This window comes from Hippoglossus hippoglossus, chromosome 2, assembly GCF_009819705.1.
Source record: "Hippoglossus hippoglossus isolate fHipHip1 chromosome 2, fHipHip1.pri, whole genome shotgun sequence".
NCBI classification, from domain to species: Eukaryota; Metazoa; Chordata; class Actinopteri; order Pleuronectiformes; family Pleuronectidae; genus Hippoglossus; species Hippoglossus hippoglossus.
This window is the reverse complement of record NC_047152.1, coordinates 7,787,920-7,813,906: the sequence shown is the minus strand read 5'-3', so window position 1 is coordinate 7,813,906 and position 25,987 is coordinate 7,787,920. Positions and strand designations below refer to the sequence as shown.

The 25,987-nt window shown below is 45.9% G+C and overlaps 1 protein-coding gene across 5 annotated transcripts; it reads left to right on the top strand.

The window, feature by feature from the left end:
• Positions 1-13: 13 nt before the first annotated feature.
• On the top strand, positions 14-25,961 carry hecw2b (HECT, C2 and WW domain containing E3 ubiquitin protein ligase 2b). Of its 5 annotated transcripts, none has more exons than XM_034605867.1 (31): positions 14-584; positions 7,648-8,992; positions 11,178-11,285; positions 11,486-11,580; positions 12,305-12,380; positions 12,459-12,628; positions 12,796-12,938; positions 13,847-13,947; positions 14,282-15,189; positions 15,277-15,418; positions 15,995-16,147; positions 16,706-16,807; positions 17,898-18,048; positions 18,173-18,276; positions 18,445-18,572; positions 18,913-19,098; positions 19,189-19,341; positions 19,456-19,531; positions 19,651-19,747; positions 19,839-19,922; positions 20,044-20,153; positions 20,582-20,702; positions 20,830-20,943; positions 21,185-21,337; positions 21,437-21,535; positions 21,767-21,896; positions 22,075-22,221; positions 22,343-22,457; positions 22,610-22,695; positions 22,811-22,923; positions 23,079-25,961. In XM_034605867.1, the coding sequence occupies exons 2-31, from the start codon at positions 8,620-8,622 to the stop codon at positions 23,188-23,190; spliced, it is 4,650 nt and encodes a 1,549-aa protein (XP_034461758.1). In that variant the 5' UTR covers positions 14-584; positions 7,648-8,619; the 3' UTR covers positions 23,191-25,961. The 5 variants fall into 5 exon arrangements, with proteins under 5 accessions (XP_034461758.1, XP_034461748.1, XP_034461777.1 ...); XM_034605857.1 differs by having other exon boundaries at positions 16-584; positions 19,456-19,558; XM_034605886.1 differs by lacking the exon at positions 15,995-16,147 and having other exon boundaries at positions 16-584; positions 19,456-19,558.
• Positions 25,962-25,987: the final 26 nt, after the last annotated feature.

Here is a 25,987-nt window from a genome sequence, read left to right as displayed (position 1 = left end):
ACCTCTGGGAGGACCCGGGGCCCTTGAACGCCCCCCCAGCACCGGTGATTGACAAGCGGGGCTGAGCTCGGTCAGTGAGGACGACAACACGGTTCGGCTCTTAAAGAAAAGTCATTTTAATTAAAACAGCATAAATCAGAGCGCGGTCCGCTCACATTGGCTGAATATTCCCACCGGAGCAGCGTAAACAAACCGGGAGGAGGGAGCAGCGGAAGCGGGAGGCGGATGTGAAGCGGTCCAGCCAAATAAATAAGATATGAACTCGTCTTTCCACAGTCTGGCTGCATCACGGAGGAATCCACGACGCGGTGGGTCGACAGGCATGATTTTAAAAGAGGGACACGTTTAAGAGAATCACCATTTTCCCGAAGGAGGTGTCGCGCTGAGAAGGAGGCTGGATCAGCGGGACGCAGCGGCGCCGCACACGGGCCGTGGAGGGGCCGGAGTCCCGCTAGGAAGCCGATGAAGGGTCGGTGGCGGCCGGGCCGTGTGGAGCTCCGTCGTCCATGATCGAGCGACTCGATCGGGGGTATTTCTGACTCGCAGGTGGGGTTTTAAACCACGAAGACATCGCTGTAGTGAAGGTGAGTGAGATCCATCCGCCGGATGCGTAATAACACACAGATATCTGGGTTATTTGGGATAAATCCGCTGCTCTGGTGCGGAGCCTTGTTTATTATCACCATCATTCATTGACGTTTCCCACTCACGCGATGTCTTTCGTGCGTTTAAAGCCCAGTCTGTGTGTGTGGTGCAGATCTGCATGTTATCATGAGACTGATCTGACATCAGCAGTGATAAATAAAGGCCCAGCAGAGGAAAACCCTTCATCTCCAACCAGACCAGGAGCCTTCAGTGGTTCCACCTGCTCACACACACACTGGAGAGAAGGTCCGGATCAGATCAGAGGTGTTGTCCCAGAATCACAGGACAGCTCATCCTCTAGCTCCTCCTGATCCTGTCATCTGATCATAATAATAATAATAACAACAGAAGGAGTTTAGCATTAGATTGATTCATTGGCATCTATGGACTCCACTCTGTGTCCACCTGAGATCTGTGAGGAGGATGTGTACATCTTCATCATGCATGAATATCATCCATGCATTTCCATCCAGTGGCTCTGTAGCTGGCAGGGAACCAGTGTCCTGCCCGAGGAGACCAGCAGGACAGGGTATGGGTCCAGTTCAAGTTGGGTCTCCTCGCTCCACTCCATCTTGGCATTACAAGTGTATTAAGCCTGTTTTTGATTATTCACTCAATGATCCGATCAGTACAACTTTACCCGATGTGCGTCCAGGACCCTTAAAGTTCCTCCATAAAGCTGCTTTCAGACATGCACTGAAGCCCAAACGTTTCTACCACGTGATTGATGCAACAACAGCCAGTTCTTGAAATACACACTCTCTTTAGCAGCTGTCACAGTTTGGCCACATGGCACGACAACATCTCAGATCCAACAACCAGTAGATTGTCCTCATGAGACCTTTCTACAGGAGGTGACACATCAACATGCACAGGAATCCCCTCAGTGATTTAGTTCTGTGTTTCTAATGACAGTTCAAGCTGCGTTGACTCTTTGATTGAAGACAGAAGTTGACGCCTTCTCTCTGGGATGACAGACATCCAAACTATCTGGACACATAGTATTTCTCTTGCCAGAGCCTCATGCAAATCACTCCATCGTGTGGAGAGAAGACAAATAAGTGTTGTTATATTACACAAACAGTGAGAAACAGCACGCGTGGCTGGTTTAAGTTATGAACATGTTGCCTTTTGACACCATTGGGATCCTCCTTGGCTCCGTCCACCAGTAATTAACATGTTATCATGTCTCTGCTGGTCAGTTGGAAATGTGTGGTTAGGAAGGTGAAACGCTAACTATGTAACTCTATCCGTAACCAATGACCAGCAGCTTTTCACAGTGTGTAAAGTCAGCTGGTGGAGCACTGTCAGGTCTGTGGGCACTTTGGTGTGCACAAGGTTAGAAACACAAGAGTGCACAAACACACACACACACACACACACACACACACACACACACACACACACACACACACTAAACTGGCATACAGGAATGTGATGGGTGTGTTGGGGACAGGAAGCTGTCGCCTCATTGTTCTCTAAACACGCTACAGTTATTTCAGGACCATGTGAGTAGTGTGTTTGTGTGTACGTGTGCTGTGGTGGACCTAACTCAGAAATCTGCTTTTGCACAAGCCAGCACCAGATTCATACTTGTATATTTTACATAATAGACCTTTATTTTGTCGTCCACACACACACACACAGCACCAGACCAGAAATCCTGCGAGTTAACGGAGCGGCAGTAAACGGTTTGTGTTGTGTCCTCATGTCTGGCTGTGTCCCGCTCCCAACGCCACAATGTCTGGCATCTTGTAAGGGACTGGGTCACTCCTCTCCTATGTGATTTAAGTAGGCTGATACGATGGCTGTAGTCTTTCTTTCCGTACATCTAAATCTTGCCTTGTGCAGCTTTTAAGCTTTTCCACTTGCATAATTCAGTAATGTAGCCTTAGCTGTGCAGGGACTGCCCCACCTAGAAGAATGCCAGCGTTATTTTGATTTCAGCTGTGAGTTTTGGACTCGGGGATAAAAAGCTCCTCCTGTCCAGCCCACAAATCCTTTGGTTTTTATAGGAAACACTTGTGAATGTGCATTGTCTCTGCCCATCATTCCTTCATCGTAATGTTGGATGAAAGCTGTAGCAAATCAAACGCAGGCTTCGGGCTCATGCTTCCAGTGCAAACTGCCTGTGTGAAGCAGCATTGCCACAGCCTGCTGACAGTGTACTGATGTCAATGCCTGGGTCTGTTTTCACCAGGCTGTGTGTATATTTAGTCTCAAAGTCTCACCATTTATAAATAACCTGCAGACTTGACGCTGCTGCTGGAGGAAAGATTGCCCTTACAGTATCTCACACAGAAGACCATTCAGACATCAAGTCCTAAATAACTCATCCCAATTAAAAGAGACAAAGAAATATTTATTTCTGGAGTTCAAAGATTTGTTTTTATATAAAACTCTTGGTCTTAAGAAATCCTACATTTGGTCTGACACCGTTTGTAAAGTTAAAGCTGCATTTATCGATATTCTTACATCAACAATATCAAATGACTATAATATGAAATAATCACTGTCCCTCAGCTCCACAGTGTGTTATAGCATCATTTGCATCATGTTGTGCTGATAGCTTGTGCTTTCCCCCATGTGGTCTAAAAATCAATGAATGCAGATTTGAATGTGTCCTTTTGGGTATTTGACACTGGTTTCAGGAGTGGGTCCCTATTTTGCTTGTAATTTGCACATGCAACCATGCAGGCAACATACCCCTGATGTCACTTTCACACTATTCTACTAATTAATAGTTAACATCAGTTGTAAACACGGTTATTTTAGCTTTATGGCCCCTCATCCTCACCCAGAGGAAAGCTAGATATTATTTAGAAATGACTCACAGAGGAGAGGGAATGAAATGCTCGATTTAGGTCTTGTCAGTATGAAGACGCATGGTGTTCATGCACCAATCTGGTTTCCTTGTGCCAATCTGAATAAAAAGGAACTGAGGGATTCTCAGCTCTGTATCTATCGATGAGGCTGACAGGGCTGGAACGCAGCTGTAGAGGGGTTTGGGAGGAGAGGTGGCTGGCTGATCAAGTGAGGGATTAAGGACGGCATTCATGTCAGCTCTGATGATCAGAGTGTAATCTTGCAGGTCACCCAAAACACTGTTGAGTTTGACCCAGAAAGCCAAGATATGGTGATCGCAGTACATACAGAGGGAGGCTACATTACAGAGACTTGTTTTCATATGTGGAATGTGACCATCTTCATTGTCCAGTTACAGGTACTGTGGGATTTTGAGTCGAATGCTGAGGCAGCTGCTGTGCAATAATATTTCAAATCATTTTTAATATGTGATTCTTGGATGAAAGCCACATCTGCTCCGTTCTGTTTAAGCCAATCTGATCATTTATATGACCATTTAAGCCATTCGTGTTACAACTATCATAATGAGGACATTGAAGAGACTTGGCAGACGAGATGTTTATGACCGTGTCCGGTTTGATTTATAGCCCGGTGTGTGTCACTGCCTGGGAGTTGTGGGAATCTGTGGTGTTGGAGTCAAAGATGCCCCCATCCGGGCCTCGGGTCAGAGTTTCATGGAACATTTCAGTGGACGATTCATCATTTTTATCTTAGACCCAGACATTTTTCCAGATTCTGGTGTTTTTCACTGTTTTTAAGGGAAGCATCAACTCTTAAAATATCAGTTTGAATGCCAATGCTCTGACATGCATTTGTTTTTTGTGACTAACCGTGAGCAAGGAGGACTTCTAGGGAATCGAGAGCTGGATAGAGTCGGGAAGTGCATCATTAAGCGAGTGGGACAGCTCTGCCTCTGCAGCACCTCACTTACAACGTTATAGCTCGTGAGCTCAAATATCGAAGGCGCGGCAGTGGGGCAGTGATGAGTCAGCTCTTAGATGCAGTTTACATATTTATATATATGCAGTCGACTAACTCACTATCTCCTCTGTGTGTGTGTGTGTGTGTGAGAGAGAGAGTATTATGAGTTAATGGGTGCATGGTGTTTGACTTAACCTACTGTATTCTGAATGCATGTGCTGACAGCCTGGCGCCAGTGCCCCCTCCCTGACATTCTTTAAAGGGGTTTAGAAAATCTATGCAAACTGGGAGACAGGAATTGAAATTCAGGTTTCTCGGTTTTCCCAGCCCTGTGGTGGAGCAGAGGTCAGATACACTGGATCACAAGCTCCGATCATCAAATCTCATCGTCTCTACAGCAGCTGAAATAGAATTAAACTCAAAGGTTTCCGCAGTATAATTGCATCAGGAGTAATTATCTGTTGTGCTGTGTCATGCTAATGTGGGACAGAAATATAGATTTCTTTTTAATCAGGCATTTCCAGACCAATTTGCATTTGCCCTCCACTGGGACAAAACATCAGAAATGAGACAAACCACTGAAAGAGTCTTGAATGGAAAAGTCTGTAACGGCAAAGATGGAAGTTGTAACAGCCAATTATCTGTCGAATGGGGAAACAGAGCAAGCCAATCGTGTTCTTGCAAGTGCACAGTTGTGTTTTTTCGAGTGTTTCAACCGGTGGCAGCAGGTGCAGACAAGATGGACAGATGAGTCAGTGGTGTTACATCACGGTGCCCTGGATGAGGCTGGGAAAGAGGGATTGAGCCTTATTTTGGGGCAAACTCATCAAAATGTCAAGTGTTTTTCTCTCTGGTTTTACTGGTGATGACCTCGGAAAGTGCAGCTGGGTCTCTCGCCCCATTCATTGACACCTTTTTATCTTGTGTTATTCTCTCCAGCCCTGTTGTTTAGTCTTTTAACTTCCTGTGTTGCATTATCAATATTCCAGTTACTTTTGAGCCGCTAAAAATGGAGGGACTATGTATAAAAATATCTGCAATTCCTTAACGTTAATACAACATTTTTGTTAAACCCCTTAAATTGAATCTACACTTCATTCAACCCATGTCAACTTTGCTTCAAATTCATTGTGGTGGTTGCACAGAGGCGAAATGCCAAAAATTGTGTCGCTGTCCAAACTGTGTGTACTGTAACCCTGATGATGTAATCAGGGTTATTTATCATGTGACGCCTGTGGTGGGTTTCTATAAGTGCAGACCCCTTCGGTCCAGTCACAGATGGCAAAATGTTGTTACCCCTGAAAACAAGTTGTCAAAGTGTCAAAGTCCCAAGTGTGATTGAAGATTTAAGGGAATGAGAACAGCTGCTTACTGTACTGTACATTTGAATGGCACTGTCCTCTGGTCTAATGGAAAGATTTTATCAGTTGCATTATGGGAAAATGTAGGAGGAGTGCTTCTTTGTATTTATGTACAACATTAACCTAATTTTATTTTATTTATGAAATACAGGAGTGGGGTTGAAATGTGTTGGACAGCAGGATGGAAACATGGCCGCAGAGGGAGCTGGCAGCCGGGCCTCCAGCTGCAGATTGAAGCCTTGTGCTAATGCAGTGGATTAGAGAAGATATTCTGTCAACAGTAAATCCTCCCATTCTCTGTTTTAATCCTGCGGCTGGATCAAGGACACTTACCTCCCGAGAGCTTCGTGTTCATGTGTGTGTGTGTGTCCGCTCATTTGTGATTGGTTTTATAAAGACAAGAGATGGCAACTGTGTGCATGTGTGTGCATGTGTGCTCGTGTGTGTGTGTGCGTGTGCAGCAGGGTTTTGATTTGTGACCCTCAGCAGGGTGGAGTGTGCTGGACCTTTTGGAGCTCATGCGTGAATGTGTTCCAATTTGTTAGTCCAAAACATCCAGACATTCAATCCAATTTTAGCTTCTGTGTGTGTGTGTGTGTGTGTGTGTGTGTGTGTGTGTGTGTGTGTGTGTGTGTGTGTGTGTGTGTCTGTTTATTGTAGGGTAGTGGATTTGCTGGTCTAAAAACAGAGTGAATTTTGAGGATGTTCCACAATAAACATTTCCAGAAAAGTAAGGAAACCTCATTTGCTGACGGAATATTCAGATCATAAAAGTGAAATTAAGTACCACAACGTTTGACTTTTACCACTTACTTTTACTACTTAAACATTTCTCGTTAAAACGTTTGTGTTACACTCAGTATTCCAGTATTAGGCAGATCTGCTGCCTGGTCAAGTGTCTGTATCGGTAGGAGCTCGATGCCGCGCCTCCATCCCCCAATCGCATTATTATAAACAGTTTATGTTTCATTCCCTTATTTCCCATCTTCTAATGGCTACTTCCAGCAAGTTTTCTCTCACAGGTTTCATGAACTTGACAATGAGTTCAGTGGACTTCAGACGTGAAGATTGTCAGCGTGGATGTACAGTTGACAGATCTGCAGAAAAGTTGTGATCTTGTGGAATCGCTGATATGATACTGAGACTATTCAGAGAGCAAAGAGAGGAACTACCCAGTGTTAATGTGCTGTTCCTAATAAAGTGCTCAGCGAGTGCACTCTCTCTCCCCCTCTCTGCTGTCTGTATCCCTCTCTCTCCCTCTCACTTTCTAATGGCAGTACATTTCACAGCTAATTCCGGGGGGGGGGGAGTCTGTGTGTGAGTGCGCATCTATTCAGTTTGGTCATGGCAAGAAGGCTGGAGAGAGGGAGGCGGGGGAGGCGGGGGAGCGGCAGCTGATAGATGTGACTGGTGGGGAAGCTGGGACATGATTTGGCGTAATCACCTCTCACCATGGCAACCGCATTGCGTGCATGTGTGTGTGTGTGTGTGTGTGTGTGTGTGTGTGTGTGTGGGGGGGGGAGAGAGAGAGAGAGAGAGAGAGAGAGAGAGAGAGAGAGAGAGAGAGAGAGAGAGAGAGAGAGAAAAGGAGTGGTGTGTGTGTGTGTATATGTTATAAGGGCAACAGGAAATGTTTTTATATCTATCCATTCAGGAAATGGAATTGAACCTGTTAACCTTTTAAAGTAGGTTCTAGTGGAGACGTCTGTACAGTCAATATGTGGCCGATTGGTCAGGCGAGGCTTGAAGTGATATTCCAGTTTGGGTTTTGTTCAGGTACCACTAAATACTGGACATCATGCCTCCTCTTCCCCTTACTCACCACACCTCTATTTTCTCTCCGTCTCTCCTATAGGTCTCCAACCTTCCTCCACCCCTGTCCTCCCTGTGGGTAGTAGGACCGCCCCGTCATCACCCCCTCCGCCCCAGGACAGACGAGCGGGAGGATCCCTGGACCGCCTTTCATCCCTCTTTCCTCGACTCCCTCCGCCCACATCCCACCTCCACCCCTTCCCCTCTTTTTTTCTCATCATGGATACCTGTGTGATTTGCAGAGTCCTTTAGTGCCCTCAAGCAAGGCATTGCTCTGCCATTGACACTTGTGGTTATGACAAAATGGACAGGTGTGGCAGGGTGCTAAGAGCGATACATGAAAAACGCGGACATTTGCAGTGGGAACAGGATATAAAAGAGTGATCAGAGTCAGTGGAGGCCTCAGCTGCTGTCGTTACACCTTGACTGATGACGAGTGAAGCGTGGGGACATTGAAGTGCCTTCCCCCAAACGAACGCCAGTGTGGCTGAAGAGATGTGCGGCGAGGAGGCCAAACTCCAGACTGTTCTATCAGCTGTTTTTTAAAAGTAGAGCTGCTTCGGACACTGCACCGCTCTCGCCTTCCCTCCACTCTCACAGCTCCATCCCTCTATCATTTCTCCTCTTTTCATCACTTTTACCTCCACAACCCTTTAGTGCTTCTTCCGTTTGGTCACGTGATGCCACGTCTGACCTAAAGAGGCCTGACTCCCCCCTCTCCCTCCCCCCTCTCCCTCTCCCCTCTCCCCTCTTCTTTCTTTTCTTCCATCTGCGTGTCTACCAATCCAACACCATTCGACCCTCCCTTGCAACAGCTGTCCTCCCCCCTCGCCCCCGCCCCCATTCATCCTCCCCGTCACCCTCCACCTTCTCTGCCCCGTCTTCTCCCCACCACTCCCACCACCATCATCATCATCACCACCACCACCACCCTCAGCCCCAGTCCCACCATCGCCACCACCACCAGCTCTCCTCCTCTCCTCCCTTCTCCACCACCTCCTCCTCAGCGGGAACCATGGCAATGGCTGCCACCACCTCCACCTCGTCGTCCTCCCCTTCGGCATCATCGTCGGGGAACAGCAGCGCCCGGGATCACCTGCTGGCGGTGCGCAGGCGCACACCGCACATGCGGCCGTACACAATCGGACCCGACAACCTCCCCAGCTCTGGGTCCTCTTCCTCCTCCATGTCGTCAGGGAACCAGTCGGAAACAGCGAGTGTGGGACTCCAGCGGGCCAACAGTGACACAGACCTGGTTACCTCGGACAGCCGCTCATCACTTACGGCGTCTACGTACCAGTTGACTCTTGGTCATTGTCACCTGATCATTTCCTGGGACATCAAGGAGGAGGTAGATGCCACTGACTGGATCGGCCTGTACCACATCGGTGAGCAAACTCAAAGTCGCCCCCCCTCACTGAAGTACAAAATCACTATATTTACATTTAGTGTTTACAACAGACTCAGTTGCCTTATGAATCCAAAATAAAATTGTATTTGGATCTGCAGCAAATTGCACACGCTCATAAACATCAGTTCCCTAAAGAAGCCTGATTTTTTTTTGGAGGTAAAAGCGAACAAGGCCGATGCTGAACTTTTTATTATCCAGGCTGATGTTTGCGGGTGAAGATGCAACATTTTATTGAACCTCAAATGCACTTCTACTTTATCAGAGCATCTTCCTGTAACATCACAGCACTGCTCTTGCCTCTCAGTTCTTGATTATCTATCCATTATGGTCTATTCTTGCCTGCTCATCATTATCAGTCCTCCTGCCTACTTCCTGTCTCTCACTACCATGATGTCTCTTCCTCTGTCCGTCCACGCACTGATCCTCCTGTTCGCTCCTTCGGTGGCGTAATAAAAAAGATTGCTGCAGGATAGTAATGCAATAGCACTACTGAAGAGGTTGTGACTTGTAACTCATCTCCTCAAGGTTAGAGCATTACCTCAGCCTCTCTGCTGCTGCATTAACTGACTAATGGATAGATCTTGTGTGGCCAGTGTGTCTGTGTGTGTTTGCAAGGAGGAAGATGGTGAGAGAAAGCGAGTACCCTGATAAAAAAGGGATGCTGACTCAGCCGCAGTAGCATTTAAGAGGCGTATGTTTGCGTATCTCATATTACAGTCTCCCTCTTACACACACCACATGCCTCCTCCTTGTCCTAGAAACACATACTTGTGAATGACATAGGTTGCTGTCTGTCACAAAACAAATTAGCAGAAATATATATTTATGAGTAAAGGTTTAAATACATGCAAAAAAATACTATCTCCACAATATATGTTTTTAAATATACAGATGAAGTGTATTGTGATACACAAAACTTTCTACACTGATGTAAACCTGCTCACATTAATAATGAGAGTTGGCACTTTAATGTAATCAAATATGTTATTTCTGTGTCCGCTGGGCTCGGGGATGACCTGTACCTCTCAGACTTACTGGAGGTGTGAAAGAGCAGCTTTCAGCCGCCAGTGTAAAACGTACTATTTCACAAACGCTCAGGTGACCATCTTTGTGTGTGTGTGTGTGTTGTGGTGGAGAAGGGATGTGTGCACAATCCTTTATCAGAGAGCGATAGACAGAGGAAGCCGGTGAAAGGTGATCTCTCCATCCCTCCGACCTCTCTGCAGCTCCTCTGCGGTATTGATCCGGGGGGGATTTTTCAGGTTTGCCTCCCCAGAGATAAGCACCGTTTCCAGCCTGGCTGCTGGCCACATTCTCCTGGAGCCACATAACCTCACGCTGCTGTCTGGCTTGTGTGTGTGTGTGTGTGTGTGTGTGTGTGTGTGTGTGTGTGTGTGTGTGTGTGTGTGTGGGGGGGGGGGGGGGGGGTTGTGTCACACCTCTCAGACTGTAGTTTGTTTATGTGGTTTGGAAGATTGCAGGGTTATCAGGTCAGACAGGTGTGTGTGTGCGTGCGTGTGTGTATATGAGGAATTCGCTGTCACCTACAAAGGCTCAGGGTTTATTGATGGAGGCCTGGTGTGACAGGTCAATGTGTGTGTGTGTGTGTGTGGCTGACAGACATCAGAATTGATCCATTAGGACACAGGCCGTTTGTCATCCTTCACACAGGACGTACACATAAATGTTTGATGTCTCAGTATGCGCAGACAGGGATGTTGGTTTATGACCCGAGGGCGGAGTTTCCCTCAGCTACCAGTAACCTCCACCTTGGTGCGTCAATGCACCACGCAGCCTTAGGAGCCTTGTGGGTGTGTGGAGAATACACGCCAGTTTATAATTTTAATGCTTTTTTTTAATCTGTCCTCCCTCTCCTGATTGGAATAAAACAGGTTGATCACACAGTAACGTTCTGCTCTTTGCATTATGTCCATGTAAATCATCTCGTGATGGGGGTGTCCCTACATGTCCCCTCCTCACTGAGCTCGTCTGTGTGTGACCTTCCGACATGTCCTGTTCTGTCAATGTGTGTAATTAACCACGAATATCTTCCAACTGCTGCTTCACTCATGGAAGCATCTGTGTGTGTGTGTGTTATTGAAACAGCAGGCAGAGGAACATGTGGATATACATATGAATGTAAATGTGTGTGTATTTGTTAGATGAGACGAGTGTGGCCAACGTCTGGGACTCCAAGAATCGTGGCGTGAACGGCACCCAGAGAGGACAGATCGTGTGGAGACTGGAGTCGGGACCTTACTTCATGGAGCGTGAGTGGGCTTCACGGCTCCCTTGTTTGTGCTAATTACACACATGTGTGGTTTTATGTCACAGTTGATGAGCGTGTGTGTGTGTGTGTGTGTGTGTGTGTGTGTGTGTGTGTGTGTGTGTGTGTGTGTGTGTGTGTGTGTGTGTGTGTGTGTGTGTGTGTGTGTGTGTGTGTGTGTGTGTGTGTGTGCTCTCTACACAGCGGAGACTAAGATCTGCTTTAAATACTATCACGGCGTAAGTGGAGCACTAAGAGCGTCGACACCTTGTATTACCGTCAAGAACCCTGGAGTGCCGGTATGTATCATCTGAGTGTGTGTGTGTGTGTGTGTGTGTGTCAGTCATTTCTCCACTCACTCTCTTTCATCATCATCATCATCATCTTTCATTTTTTTAATCTACTCCTTTATATCTACTCCATAATCCTCCTCCTCACCTATAAATCCCTCCGTGCCCCGGCCCCCTCAGCACCTGCCTGAACTCCTCCACACTTAAACTCCTGAAAACCCACCTGTTCAAAAAGGCTTTTGACCACTAGTTTCTTTAACCCAGGCTTGCATTTCCACTTTTATTTTCTGTCCTTGGTTGTTTTATTCATATTCTCATTTCCTAGCAGCCTTGGGTACTTTGAAAGGCGCTAAATAAATCAAAGTTATAATTATCTGTAATTTATTTAGTCTTCTTTACCTCCCCCAGTTTGTCTCCCAATCAATCAATTTATTTTACTAGAAACTTCCCATTAAGCCCTTGGCTGGACGGGCAACAATGAAGTAAAAAGTTTAAGATATAAATACAAGCAGGGACATAAACACAGACATCGAAACATATAAGAATCGATAAAATAAAAATAGAAAGCACATGTTAAAAGCAATGGTGGTTAAGCTGCATTGTGGGTACTGCAAACGTGTGTGAAATTGAAATATATACTTTTTGTCTCTAAGAATGATGTCACATAATCCTATATAAAATGGGAATGGTAAGTGATCCACTCATGCTGATCTCCTATTGGTTGTTTCATCAGGTGGACAGTGAAGGCCATGTGGCAGACCAATCACGCAGTGAGCCCTGTCGGAAACTCGTCAGCTTCACCCTATCAGGTGAGAGGATGGATTCAGGACTTGTAGTTTCCATGTTGGTTCAGTAAACACAGACACTGACGCCTGTGTGTTCTCCAGACATCCGGGCGCTGGGCCTGAAGAAGGGCATGTTCTTCAACCCAGACCCCTACCTGAAGATGTCCATCCGGCCTGGGAAGAGGAGCGGCCTCCCCAAGTTCACCCACCACGGCCAGGAGAGGCGATCCTCCATCATATCTAATACCACCAACCCTGTGTGGCACGGGGAGGTGAGCACAGACACACACTCTTACTGAAGTGCACACACACCATAGTATCTGAGAGGGATTGTGGGAATACACAGATATCATTTGAATGAAGAAACACTAGGTATTTCAGATAATATAATACAACTGTTGAAAACAAAACCGTGATTTTCTCATATGTCTTCCTGTAGAAGTACACCTTTGTGGCTCTGATGACGGACGTGCTGGAGATCGAAGTAAAGGACAAGTTCTCCAAAAGCCGACCAATCATCAAGCGGTTCCTGGGTCAGCTGATCATCCCCGTGCAGAGACTTCTGGAGGGGCCGACAGCTGAGTGAGTTCACACACACACACACACACACACACACACACACACACACACACACACACACACACACACACACACACACACACACACACACACACACACACACACACACACACCATGGATGAACTGAGGAGCATCGCCAGACCTTTGATCTTTAGCGTTTAACACCAGTGACTCAACATAGTTCATCCAATACTAATCAATATCTCCAAATCAGCTCATTGTTCAGGCATTGATTTATTATTGATCTACAACAGAGGACATCATATACTTCAGTCAATTATGATGTAGTGTGTGTGTGTGTGTGTGTGTGTGTGTGTGTGTGTGTGTGTGTGTGTGTGTGTGTGTGTGTGTGTGTGTGTGTGTGCAGTGTTTCCTCTATGTTGAGGGTGTCAGGAGGCGGGGATGTTTTTAAAATACATGTCTGAACTGTATAAGTTCATATTAACTTTTTCCTGGATTTAAGTTATAGAATATTACTGCTGCAATGAAGGTTGTGAGTAATTTCTCTGCATCAAAGTGGGATGAAAATAGATGTCACCTGTTATCTTGGTATTAGGATCAATGACACTTTAAGGCAACATGTGGAAAACCTTGTGATGAAAATCAATATTGAAGTCGGGGGTTTTATTACCGAAAGGTGGTGTTTTCATCAGAAAGCCAGGGAGCGGCTGGTGGCTGCTGCCTTCCAACCAGTTTGCATTTGACTTGCTGCACCAAGCTTGTTAAAACAATCAGGCCTCCCTTCTCCATGCTCATTCAAATCTTCAGTATATTTGTATTTACTGCGTGTGTGTTCTTCAGTGATGTATCATGTACTGTGTGTGTGTGTGTGTGTGTGTGTGTGTGTGTGTGTGTGTGTGTGTGTGTGTGTGTGTGTGTGTGTGTGTGTGTGTGTGTGTGTGTGTACACAGCGATCAGCCGGTCAGCTACAGCCTGTGTCGTCGTCTCCCGACGGACCATGTGAGCGGGCAGCTTCAGTTCCGAGTGGACATCACCTCCAACGGACATGAGGGTAGGTGTCTACTTTTTTTTTGTGTGTGTCTACTTGTGTACTTTTATGGGGTGATATATATGAGCAACACAACACAACTTTAAACGCTAATACAATATGTTTTAATGCAAGACTTTTAAAAATCAGACATTAGGTACAAAACAACAAAAACTTTACCTTTGGAATTTCGCTACCAGTCTTAATGCTGAGACAAGCAAACAGTTTCCTTGCTCCAGCTCCATCATGCATAAGCAACAAGTTGGTGGATTTTGAAGAGTCATCTGGAGCCTCTTTCTCAATCATGTTTTTTTTATTTCTCCTCCCCTCCTCCTCCCCCATCCACTCCTTCCATCAGAGGCCTCCCCAGACACCGGGGCCATCTTGGGCAGCGCCACAAACGGTGACCCCGGCACTCCCTCAGATGACGAAGACCTCCCTCAGCCCTCCTTGTCCTCACGCGGCACATATAGACCTTCTCCCACGGGCTCTGACGAGGGCTCCGTGCTAGTCAACGGTAATTCTTACTACGGCGAGGATAGTGTGTGGAGGGAGCCCGGGCGTATGGGAGAGGAGGATCTGCTTCCTGTGGCTCAGGGTGGCCACACGCACCGGCAGGTGTCACTCAATGATTACCTGGATGCCATTGAGTCTCCCAGGAGCCCCTTGGACCAACCTCTGGTCGGGCCTTCTCCGAAACTCCGCTCCAGCTTTCCAACGGACACGCGGCTCAATGCGATGCTGCACATTGACTCGGATGAGGATGAAGAGACAGTGGGGCAGCACAGGGACCAATCACAGGAGGCAACGACACAGCAAAGCCCAGACTTGTCCTTATCAAGTAGATCAGCTAGATCTGAGTCCGAACAGGGGAACGGGGGATCAAAGACTGGAGCAGAGAGTGCATCTGGAGCCACCGCAGATGCAGGTTCATCCTCTGATGCTCAGTCTGTATCTGAGTCTGCATTGGTTGAAACTGGAGCTGCAGCTGAAGAAGGTGCAGCTGGAGGTCAGACACCTGCAGGAGCAGCAGCTGCAGTCGAGACTACACCTGGGAGAGAAGAGGCTGCTGGTGCAACAGCTGAGGTGCAGCATGAGACCTCCACAGCCTCCAGCTCGTCTCAGGCGTCAGGGGCTGAAGCTGCTGCAGCGTGTGAGCCGGGAGAGTCTGTGAGGGAATGTACCTGTCAGGAGCAGAGCAACAGGGTCGGTGCGAGCCAGGAAGTTCCCTACAGCTCTGGACTTGGCCCTCTTTCACCAATTCAGGTGAGCAGCTGTAAGCAAGATGACAAAACAAGACATTTGACAAAAGCTGCCGTTAGATGAACTAAATCTCCTCTCCTCTCCTCTCAGGAGGTGGACACGAGAAAAGAAGTGGCTCCGAAGGCCGAGGAGGAAGGGGCAGAGTCATCGAGCAGCGAGGCCAACGGGCCAGTGGCAGCAGCTGCTCCGACCAGCGGCGACGCAGCTGAGCAAGGAGGAGCGACTTCTGAAGGTAGGTGGTGATTGTGTTTGTTGCTGACACAGACACTTATATTTCTAAGGACTATTTTTAATTTAATTTTTCCATAATAACTAATGGAAGTTTAGAAGGAAAGTGGCAGCTACATCTGATTCATCACAGCAAACTGGAAAAGCAGCATGAAATCTGCTGCACTGGTTTATCAGACACACTAAGAGAGAGACTGACATCTGTCAGCTTCCATCTGTTCATCTTTAGAACATAACTCATGAAGACAAGGTACATTATAAACAAAATCATCTTATTTCATGTTCACTGTTGATAATCACTTTCTTATGTCACCATTTTGTAACGTGATCATCATTTTTTCCTTGGCCCACTGTTTTATTTTATATACTTTGGCAATACAATTTTCTTAAAGGTCCTAAATTGAAAGATGAAACTGAACATTGAGCCACACAGAGGCTGAGGTCAGACAATGAGACTCTTCAGATGCGACACAATACATCTACACTACAGAAATGAAATATGAACAGGTTCTGCTGATTTTATCTGCCTCCATGATCAGATCCACACAAAAGCTCCTTGAAGTCTTCTTGTTAATTACAGGGGCTCAAGCCAGTGGCGGGGAGCAGGAGGAGGAGGGAGGGGAGGTGTGGAGGAGGAGGCGCTCCACGCAGACCTCCGGGAGCGGGGCCCAGAACCAGGATGTGAGCATTGCCAGTGAGGGTCAGAGTGGGACGATAGGGGAGAGAGAGACAGGTGAGACGCAGAATGGAGATTGTAGCTCCATCATTCCAGCCGTCAAATGGTTTTTCTTTTCATTTACGTATTATACAGCAGCACTGACACACTTTCACACATTCATCTGCATTGTCTGGTTTCCTGCACAAGTGATTCTGGCCACTTTCTAGACTTTGTTATTATTCAAATGAGTTGTTCCCACCTCAAGGGTATTTTTTATGCTGCCACAAAGTTCATATAAGACGAGCATCTGGAGCAGCGTGTCTCCAGGTCGGAGGATTGAGGCATCAGGGAGTATTAATGAACCACTGGAGCATTATTCAGATTAGAGCAAGTTCTCTGCAGCTGCCAAAAAAGCTGCTGGATTACACAGAGGAGTATTTAACAGTATTAGATAATAGCAGATACCAGTGTTGTGCAGATGAAGCAGCTGCGGGATCTGATCTTGTGCTTGGAGGGTCACCAGGTTTTGCTGCTGATGGTGAAGGAGCTCTCTGGAAATATATTGTGAGTCTTCTCATTCTTTAAGCGAGGCAGTTTATACAGAGCGCGCGTGTGTGTGTGTCTGGTATGCAGGTGCCACAGCTCAGGTCAATGGCCACCAGTCTGTTCGCTCCCTGCCATCCATCCGCCATGACATTAATCGATACCAGAGAGTGGACGAGCTGCTGCCACCCAGTAAGTGTGTGTGTGTTCGGTGTGTGTGTGTTCGGTGTGTGTGTGTGTGTGTGTGTGTATCGCAGTACATTAGTATTTAACCTGGAGAAAGTCAGTTCAGCACCAACTGCAGAAAAACTCCTGTGTATTCTCTATGTTGCACATCTTGTCTTAAGTGTTTGAAAAGCTTGGTCATCACCAACACTTTACTTTAGAATAAATCATTTATAAAACACTGTAATGTAATCGTAAGCAGGTTTTTGGTTGACATGGCAAGACAATACAAGAATAAAGTCGTAGTATAATAAGAAAAAGGTTTGAGAAAAAGACAACAAGAAAAAGGAAACCAGCAACAAGGAGAACCTGTGCTCACCAGAGTTTGCAGATGTACCCAACGATAAGTTCACAGTCCACTACCAAACATTTCCTCCTCCACTAAAAAGCCAATTTCCTCCATGTCTGTGTGGTTCTTTCGTCAGAATCCACATAGTTTCCTCCTAAATCTTATTCATCATGCAGTAGCAAATGTCATCATTCAAGTCCAAACATCATAAAGAAGTTACCTGCAACAGATGGGACGTCCTCCTCTCATCATCATGGAGTCAGTCTGGAATTACACGATCACTCTGTATGAAGATAACTGATAATTGAAACTATTCATGGCATCTTTACTTTACCATTTTGCACAGGACTGTTTATAATGATTTACATTTAATCTTATCTTATAATAATTCCCCCCCCCCAGCATTTTACATACAGGTAAAGGTCCTAAAGTTTTCCATTCAGTTAATTTCATACAGCTGCAGTCCAGTTTCTGTGTGATGTTATTTCTTACTTGCAGCTTAAGGAATTTTAAAGAGCTATATTTTACATTTTTTTCAGCAATATCTTACCAATATGAAAAGAAATACAGAACAAGCCTAGAAAATATGAAACTGATCCACTTTCTATTCTGTTTTTACTTCACTGCCGACAGGTGAAGCTGCAGAAATTCAAAACATGCGAAATACCAACTGAACCTTTTGTTTGTTGAGATCCCAAACCACTGCGTTTTCCAGCCTGGCCTCACTGTCATTGTGTTGTTGCTTTTGTTGTCGCGTGTGCGAACCAGACTGGGAGGCTCGCATCGACAGCCACGGTCGCATCTTCTACGTGGACCACGTGAACAGGACCACGACTTGGCAGCGCCCCACCGCTCCCCCCGCCCCGCAGACCCTCCAGAGGTCCAGCTCCATACAGCAGATGGAGCAGCTGAACCGCAGGTCAGAGACACACACAGATACTGTATGGTCAGCCTTAAAACTGGACATGCAGGCAGCACAGTACAAAAGAATGGAGTCTCCACTTTGTTATTTTGGTGTTTAATGCAGACACACACATTTCCAGGTATCAGAGTATACGAAGGACGATAACCAATGACAGCAGACCAGAGGAGCAGCCAGCCAATGAGCTGCTGGTGGATGAGACTGACACACACCCCTCAATGCCAGGTGATCCCCTCACTGAACTGCATTGTGCAATAAAACATGTCTGTCCACCTTGATTTGTGCACTGACAAAGTGTACGTCTCTCTCTGTGTGTGTGTGTGTGTGTGTGTGTGTGTGTGTGTGTGTGTGTGTGTGTGTGTGTGTGTGTGTGTGTGTGTGTGTGTGTTGCAGAGCTGCGTAGGGACAGCACCGTGGCGCAGTCGTCCAGTTCCCGGTCTCGCCTCACCCTGCTGCTTCAGTCTCCCAGCGCCAAGTTCCTCGCCAGCCCCGACTTCTTCACTGTGCTGCATTCCAACCCTGTGCGGGCACTCGTTTTATTTTTCCTTCTCCCTCATGTTCCCCCCCTTTCTTTTACTTTCACCTTCCCTTCATAGATCACACTGGTTTAATGGAATCAGAAAAAGGGGAAGGTTATGTGTTTGGTATATATACGCGTATATATTTCACTATTCATCATTTGGGGGTTTTGGTTGTAGATTTGTATCCATTTACAAACACAGGAAAATGTGTCAGTTACCAAACGGCTCTTTCTTCTCTTTGCTTCTCCTCTGTTTTGTCTCTTTCCTCACTTTTAAATCTTCTTCTCCTTTTTCTTTTCCTTTTTTTCTTCTTCTCCGTCCCTCCCCGTCTCTCGCTCAGAGTGCCTACCGTATGTTCGCCACCAACACGTGTCTGAAGCATATGATCAGCAAGGTTCGTCGGGATGCTCACCACTTTGAGCGCTATCAGCACAACCGGGACCTGGTGGCCTTCCTCAACCTGTTCACCAACAAACAGCTGGAGCTGCCCAGAGGCTGGGAGATGAAGCACGACCACACCGGCAAGGTAGAGCAGCGCACAAGAAATCAGAATGTCTCAAGCTTTTAAAAACTTTTATAGCATTTATATAGCCGCCAATAACTAATTTCCATGTAGCCTTTCTTCGTGGACCATAATTGCCGAGCCACCACCTTCATCGACCCCCGGCTGCCTCTCCAGAGCACCCGGCCCCCGAGCATCCTGACTCACCGCCAACACTTGACCCGCCAACGCAGCCACAGCGCCGGGGAGGTCAGCCCACGACGACTGGTAAGAAAAAGACGCACACAGCTGCTCTCCCTTTCAAATAGCCTTTACGATGCAGGATATCTAAACTGGTCTCTGAAGCCAGAAGAGAAAATCATCCTCTTCTTGTATCTGTAGGCTGGTGAAGACCCTCGTCATGCCGGACCTCCCGTCGCGCCGCGGCCTTCCAGCACCTTCACCTCTGCCAACAGGGGTCAGTGCCAAGACATTGTGCCAGTGGGTCAGTATCCACACAGCACAACACACACACAAACACAGCCGCTCAGAGATTACAAAAACTGTCCACCAACTTTGTGTCCCCTCGTCTTTTAGCTTACAACGATAAGATTGTGGCATTTCTTCGACAACCAAACATCTTTGAGATTCTGCAGGAGCGACAGGCCGACATCACCCGGAACCATCCACTCAGGTACTCGCTCTGGGCTTATATATTTGTGTTTGAGCACTGATAACTGTAGGACAGCAGCATCACTCATAGCTGAACGTTGTTATGACAACAGGGAGAAGGTGCAGCTGATACGAACAGATGGAGTGTCAGGATTGGCCCGGCTGTCAGGAGATGCAGACCTCGTCATGCTGCTAAGGTGGGACTCCCTTGCTTCCTTCCTTCCTTCCTCATTTAATTCATTATAGTTGTTTCCAATGTGGCATTTTTCTATTCTTATAATTGACTTGTCTTTTTATGTAAATGTCTCCTCGCTGCAGCCTGTTTGAAGATGAAGTCATGTCTTACGTGCCTCCTCTCGCCTTACTTCACCCCAGCTACTGTCAGTCACCTCGGGGATCCCCTGTCGCCTCTCCACAGAACTCACCTGGTAGGAGAGTCCAGTCACACACTAACACTGCATGAATTAAAAACTGGAACTGAGGTCAATACATTTATATTCATTAGCTTAAATCATTCCTGTTGAAGTAGGAAAACAGGTTATTGAACAGAACGCGTTTCTTTTAGAGACCCACACGTCTTTTACGAAAAAGTAATATGTCACATTACTTGGTACTTGGTGCTTTTTTAATATCCTCCACACCCACATGTTGCATCTTTAGAAATAAAGCATAACACGTTGCAGTGTGGTTTAGAGGGTTTTACTCACTCTCCGAAAAGTCTGACACACCCTCTAACGCTTGAAAAAACGTGGCAAAACGTTTTATAGAGCAATTTCTTAGAGGTCCTGAAATTAAAGCATAGAACAAATTAATAAAAAAGTTACTGAGCATTGTTCTGTCCTTTCTGTCCTTGTAGGAACTCAGAGAGCGAACGCCAGAGCTCCAGCTCCCTACAAGAGAGACTTTGAGGCCAAACTGCGCAACTTCTACAGAAAGCTTGAAACTAAGGGTTACGGCCAAGGACCAGGCAAACTAAAGTAAATGCTCTTTGGTTTCTTTGTATTTACATGTGTACTTGTGTGTGTGTGTGTGTGTGTGTGTGTGTGTGTGTGTGTGTGTGTGTGTGTGAGTGTGACTCTCAACTTGACTGTGCGTGTGCCTCAGGTTGATCATCCGTCGTGACCATCTGCTGGAAGATGCCTTCAACCAGATCATGTGCTATTCCCGTAAAGACCTGCAGCGCAGCAAGCTCTACGTCAGCTTTGTTGGGGAGGAGGGGTGAGTGTGCATGTGACATCATTTCCTGTACATACATACAACTAGCTAATATGTCATATTCTGATATATTATAAATCTTCAGGTCTTTAAATTTAAAACGTCCACTGAACATTACGTTTCACTTATTTATTTATGATCTCACAGTCGCGGCTCCATCCCCCGATCGCTACTGCGCAGACTCTGGTTTCAAATGTTTCATTGTGTGTGTGTGTGTGTGTGTGTGTGTGTGTGTGTGTTGCAGATTGGACTACAGCGGGCCCTCCAGAGAGTTCTTCTTCTTGGTATCCAGGGAGCTGTTTAACCCTTATTATGGTCTGTTTGAATACTCTGCCAACGACACTTACACTGTTCAGATCAGCCCCATGTCCGCCTTCGTAGACAATCACCATGAATGGTGAGATTTACTGAACACACACACTCACAAAGACACACATGCACACAATATACTATACGATAGTATATCATACTAATAATCTTCATGTGTGTGCTTCAGGTTTCGGTTCAGTGGTCGTATTCTGGGTCTGGCTCTGATCCATCAGTACCTGCTGGATGCCTTCTTCACCAGACCTTTCTATAAAGGCCTGCTGCGCATGTACGTACTGATACTGTGTGTTGACAGGCACTTTGAAACAGTACAGCCTATCTTCAAATGCACTGAGTTGGGACACAGCCAATTACATCCATTCTAAAGCAGATCTTATCCCGAGTAGTTGAGAATCACTGATTTACAGAACCCCTGCATATGAAACTGGACATATGAGTCCACACGCATAAAGAAATGTACCCACACAAGTGATTTACACTCATGTTTTCCACCATGTAGTCCATGTGACCTGAGTGACCTGGAGTACCTGGATGAGGAGTTTCATCAGTCTCTTCAGTGGACAAAGGACAACGACATAGAGGACATCCTGGAACTCACCTTCACCGTCAATGAAGAAGTCTTCGGACAGGTCAGAAGACTTACTAAAACATACAATCATCAAATTTAATGGATAGAAGAAGAAGTAACACAATGTGCTCAGAAAACACATATATACAAACAGATACATTTCAAGATAATTTGGGTTTTTTATTGATTCAGCTGAAACTATTTGAGGATTTAAAATGTGTGTGTGTGTGTTCCCACAGATAACAGAGAGAGAGCTGAAGCCCGGTGGAGCCAACATCCCCGTGTCGGAGAAGAACAAGAAGGAATACATCGAGCGGATGGTGAAGTGGAGGATAGAGAGAGGGGTGGTGCAGCAGACTGAGAGTCTTGTCAGAGGCTTCTATGAGGTGCAGTACGGCTTCAGTGGGACTTCTTTAATTATCGAGCCCCTGATACTTAAATATCTTGATGAATTTTTGTACATATGACACTCACTTAAATAGTCAAATGTGTGTGTGTGTCATCCAGGTGGTGGATGCCAGGTTGGTGTCGGTGTTTGATGCCAGGGAGCTGGAGCTGGTGATCGCCGGCACAGCTGAGATCGATTTATCAGACTGGAGGAACAACACGGAGTACAGAGGAGGTATGGACGTTTCTGTCCTCATGCAAACAATACATGTTTGTTCCTCTTCTTCATGAGAATTTCTTTACGATAATCTACAAGCAGACTCTTGTCATTCACCATCATCGTGATCCTGTTGACCACAGTTACATGACATGGTTTGCTATGTACAGGTTACCACGACAACCACATCGTGATCCGGTGGTTCTGGGCGGCGGTGGAGAGGTTCAACAATGAACAGAGACTGCGGCTTCTGCAGGTAGGTGTGAATGTGCAAGACAAGACAGAGGCTTGTGACTGAAGTTAGTAAGTGAGTCTCCTCCCATGCCCCTGTGTCCCACCTGTCTTTCTCTTTGTCTTCTCTGCGTCATCAGTTTGTCACCGGGACGTCCAGTATTCCCTACGAAGGCTTCGCGTCTCTGCGAGGAAGCAACGGCCCCCGCAGGTTCTGTGTGGAGAAGTGGGGGAAGGTCACTTCGCTGCCCAGGTAAACACAGGGAAGAGCCCGCAGCACAAATCGCATCATGTCTAGATTTTGATGAGATGATGACACCCAGGGCCACTTATGGTCTGCCTGCAGGACATCAGTTTTAACCTTATGTCGCTGATCATCTCACACATTGTCCCGTCGTCTCTCTACAGAGCTCATACCTGTTTCAACCGGCTGGACCTTCCACCGTACCCGTCCTTCTCGATGCTGTTTGAGAAGATGCTGACGGCCGTGGAGGAGACGAGCACCTTCGGGCTGGAATGAGACCCTCGACCTCCCACCTGCCCAACTCTCAACTTCCCTCAAGACACCTGGTGGTTGTGGAATGAAGAAGCCACATGGAACAGCTGCTGGAACAAAAAGGCGTTATTATCTGGGTTTAGAATCCAGTTAATGGTTTAAGTTTAATTTATAGCGGGCTATATTTTATAAGAGAAGACTTTTGATCCATAAAGTGACACTGACTTGTGTCATGTTATCATGTTCTTATTGCACCTGCACGTATTTCGCACCTGCTTAGTAACACACACGTTGGGACGAAGTAAAAGACTCTGCCTTCCGGGACGGGGATCAGAACTGCCAGGATTTGACCAAAATCTTAGACGAGGATGTCTTTTGTTTTCACTTCCTCTTTGATACCGTGATACAAATGTAGAAATCACCTGAAGCAACCACTGCCTTCACTGCAGAATCTGAGTGGATTCAGCATCTTTTATTCTACTTCTCTCGGACCTTGAAGGATTGCTCGGGCCTGTCCAGAACTGTCAGGGACGGACTCGTTGTAGTGTGGCGTCCTCGTGTGGCACATTGAAAGAACTGCACTCGTGCAGACGGTGCTTTTTCTTTTCCTCTTTCTTTTTGAGAACCTTTGAGAAAAAGGCAGTTGCCCGTCTGAGGTAACTTTTGCTACAGTTGGTGGGATTTTTCCAGTGAACTTTACCCACAGCTGATTTTGGAGTCCAAACAGAAGCTTTGGTATTGTTGTTACAGTATTTTCATCTAAAAGAAGAAGTGATTTTCTAATGACGTGTGGCAGTGACATGTAGTGATTTGAATGTAACTAACTTTAAGATGTAGATTGTGTGGGGAGGGATTTTTATTTTGACCAGATCTGGATCAACTGGAGGACAGAACAATATCAAGCCAGCACTTATTGAGTTAATAAGTTAACAAGTTAATGATTCGATTCAGTAACATTGAACAAGTTACCTTCTTCATTTACTTTGAGATTGATTTGAAACGAGCTTTGATCCAGGTCTATTTCGTACAGTGTGTTGAAACTAACCCCATTTCATGATTTATAGATTGAAAGAAATTTGTAGGGTCAAATATACAAAGCAAATGAAATCATTCATATGGGTGGGGGGGTCTCTATATAGTACCCTAAAGTGCATTATAGTGCATTCTAAAGATGCTAAAATCAAAGTTGTGCATCTACACAAGTAGCATGGCTGAAAGCGAAGGGGTGAATGCATTAGTTCAGTTGCAGCAAGGACGATAATGCTTGGCTGACTTTACGATAATGGACTCATCTTGTCCATGTCAGTGCTTAGGGACACAGTGCTGAGTGGAAATTCATTATTTTACCATAACACCTGGATGAGGCTCAAAAATGGAGAGCCAGGCCCTATAGCAGTGAGCTGGCAGCTGCTAGTGCCCCCCCCCCCCCCATGCTGACCTCTGGATGTGACCGTGCCACCCAACCACACACACGCCGATCAGAAGCTCTTCTATAACGGCTGGTGCCAGCTCATGTGATTAAATAAGTCTGATTTATCACATACTCAAAAAAAAAAAGACTTGACATCCGCTAATGTATTAACTGGCATCAAAACGTTTTTTTCTGCATATTTGCTGTTGCTCATTAGAAGAATTCATTCTCTTGTCATTATTTCATTATTATTATTATTAGCTTGTTATTCACATTTTGCACACTATGATTAGATTCTCCACGAAAGCTCCAACTCCCTGTGTTTCCTTTTCTCTCTCTCTCTCTCTCTCCTCGTGATGGTGACCACTTGCGTGTTTGTTCCACTGACTCTCATCACACGTTCTGTAAAACCTCACTTTGTTATTATTTCGATGGTGAATGAAGCTAATAGTGAAGTTTAAATGTTCATACAACCAGGTGGAGGTCACGTGAAGAGCTCGGAGCAGGCACGCAGTAAAAAAAACATGCTGTCATTTTGTATAAAAATCATTTGAAGGAGCTTTGCAGTGAATCTTTTTTCTCTTTTCTACTTTGAGATACTCGTCACTGCCCTCTTCTGCCACATTCCTCCCTGCACTATGAATGTACGCACGCCTCGAACTGCCTCTCCGCACCACAACTGTACAACCGCGCTCAGGCCTGCAGCAGTGAGAGGTCCACTGCTGAGGTGCTGAGCCAGGACGAACCCTTCTCAACGCCTCATGTTACACACAAGGCAATATCCGACTCTATGGAAGCCCATTTCTGAGAAAAGAAACAAATCTCATGCTTTTGATTTAATACATCAAATGATCTCATAGTTTTAATCTCAAAATTTGACTAATTGAGTGATAATGTGACATAATTCTGACGTCCTTGTTTCACTCATTTTGACTTAGCCTCTTACATTGTATTATCTTAGTATAAGACCTGGTCTTATCATGGTCATATTTAAATCTTTCTTGCACTTTTCTTCATGTCCTGGTGGAAATTGGCTTCTATAAGACAAAGTCACTACACACAGACAGAAACTTTGCCTTTTTAAGTGCGCAAATTGATTTTTTTTTTTTTTAATTACACAGTACGTTTTGTGTAAAACCAGTTAAGTTTCACATGTGAATTCAGTTCATTTGGATGAAATCAATCCATTCTCACAATAAAATAAGAGTTCAAGGATTTCCCTCACTGAATGCACTGCCCTCTGTCTGTCTAACCAAAGCTGTGAGCCTTAACGGGCTGACTCACATTTCACACTCTTGTCTCTCTGTACAGTCCACCTCACTTTTAAATATGAATGTTTGTCAGCAGTCCTCTCCTAAAATAAAGTCTCATCTCTCTATGCAAACTTTGTCTTCTTTGCTTCCAAATGCA

Excerpts from the sequence above, each read along its gene's own strand:
- hecw2b (XM_034605857.1), top strand. The coding sequence starts at position 8,620 with ATGGCAATGGCTGCCACCACCTCCACCTCGTCGTCCTCCCCTTCGGCA. Across the intron at positions 18,573-18,912 it reads CTGTGCTGCATTCCAACCCT|AGTGCCTACCGTATGTTCGC; the intron begins GTGCGGGCACTC and ends TCTCTCGCTCAG. Across the intron at positions 22,222-22,342 it reads TTGTCAGAGGCTTCTATGAG|GTGGTGGATGCCAGGTTGGT; the intron begins GTGCAGTACGGC and ends TGTGTCATCCAG.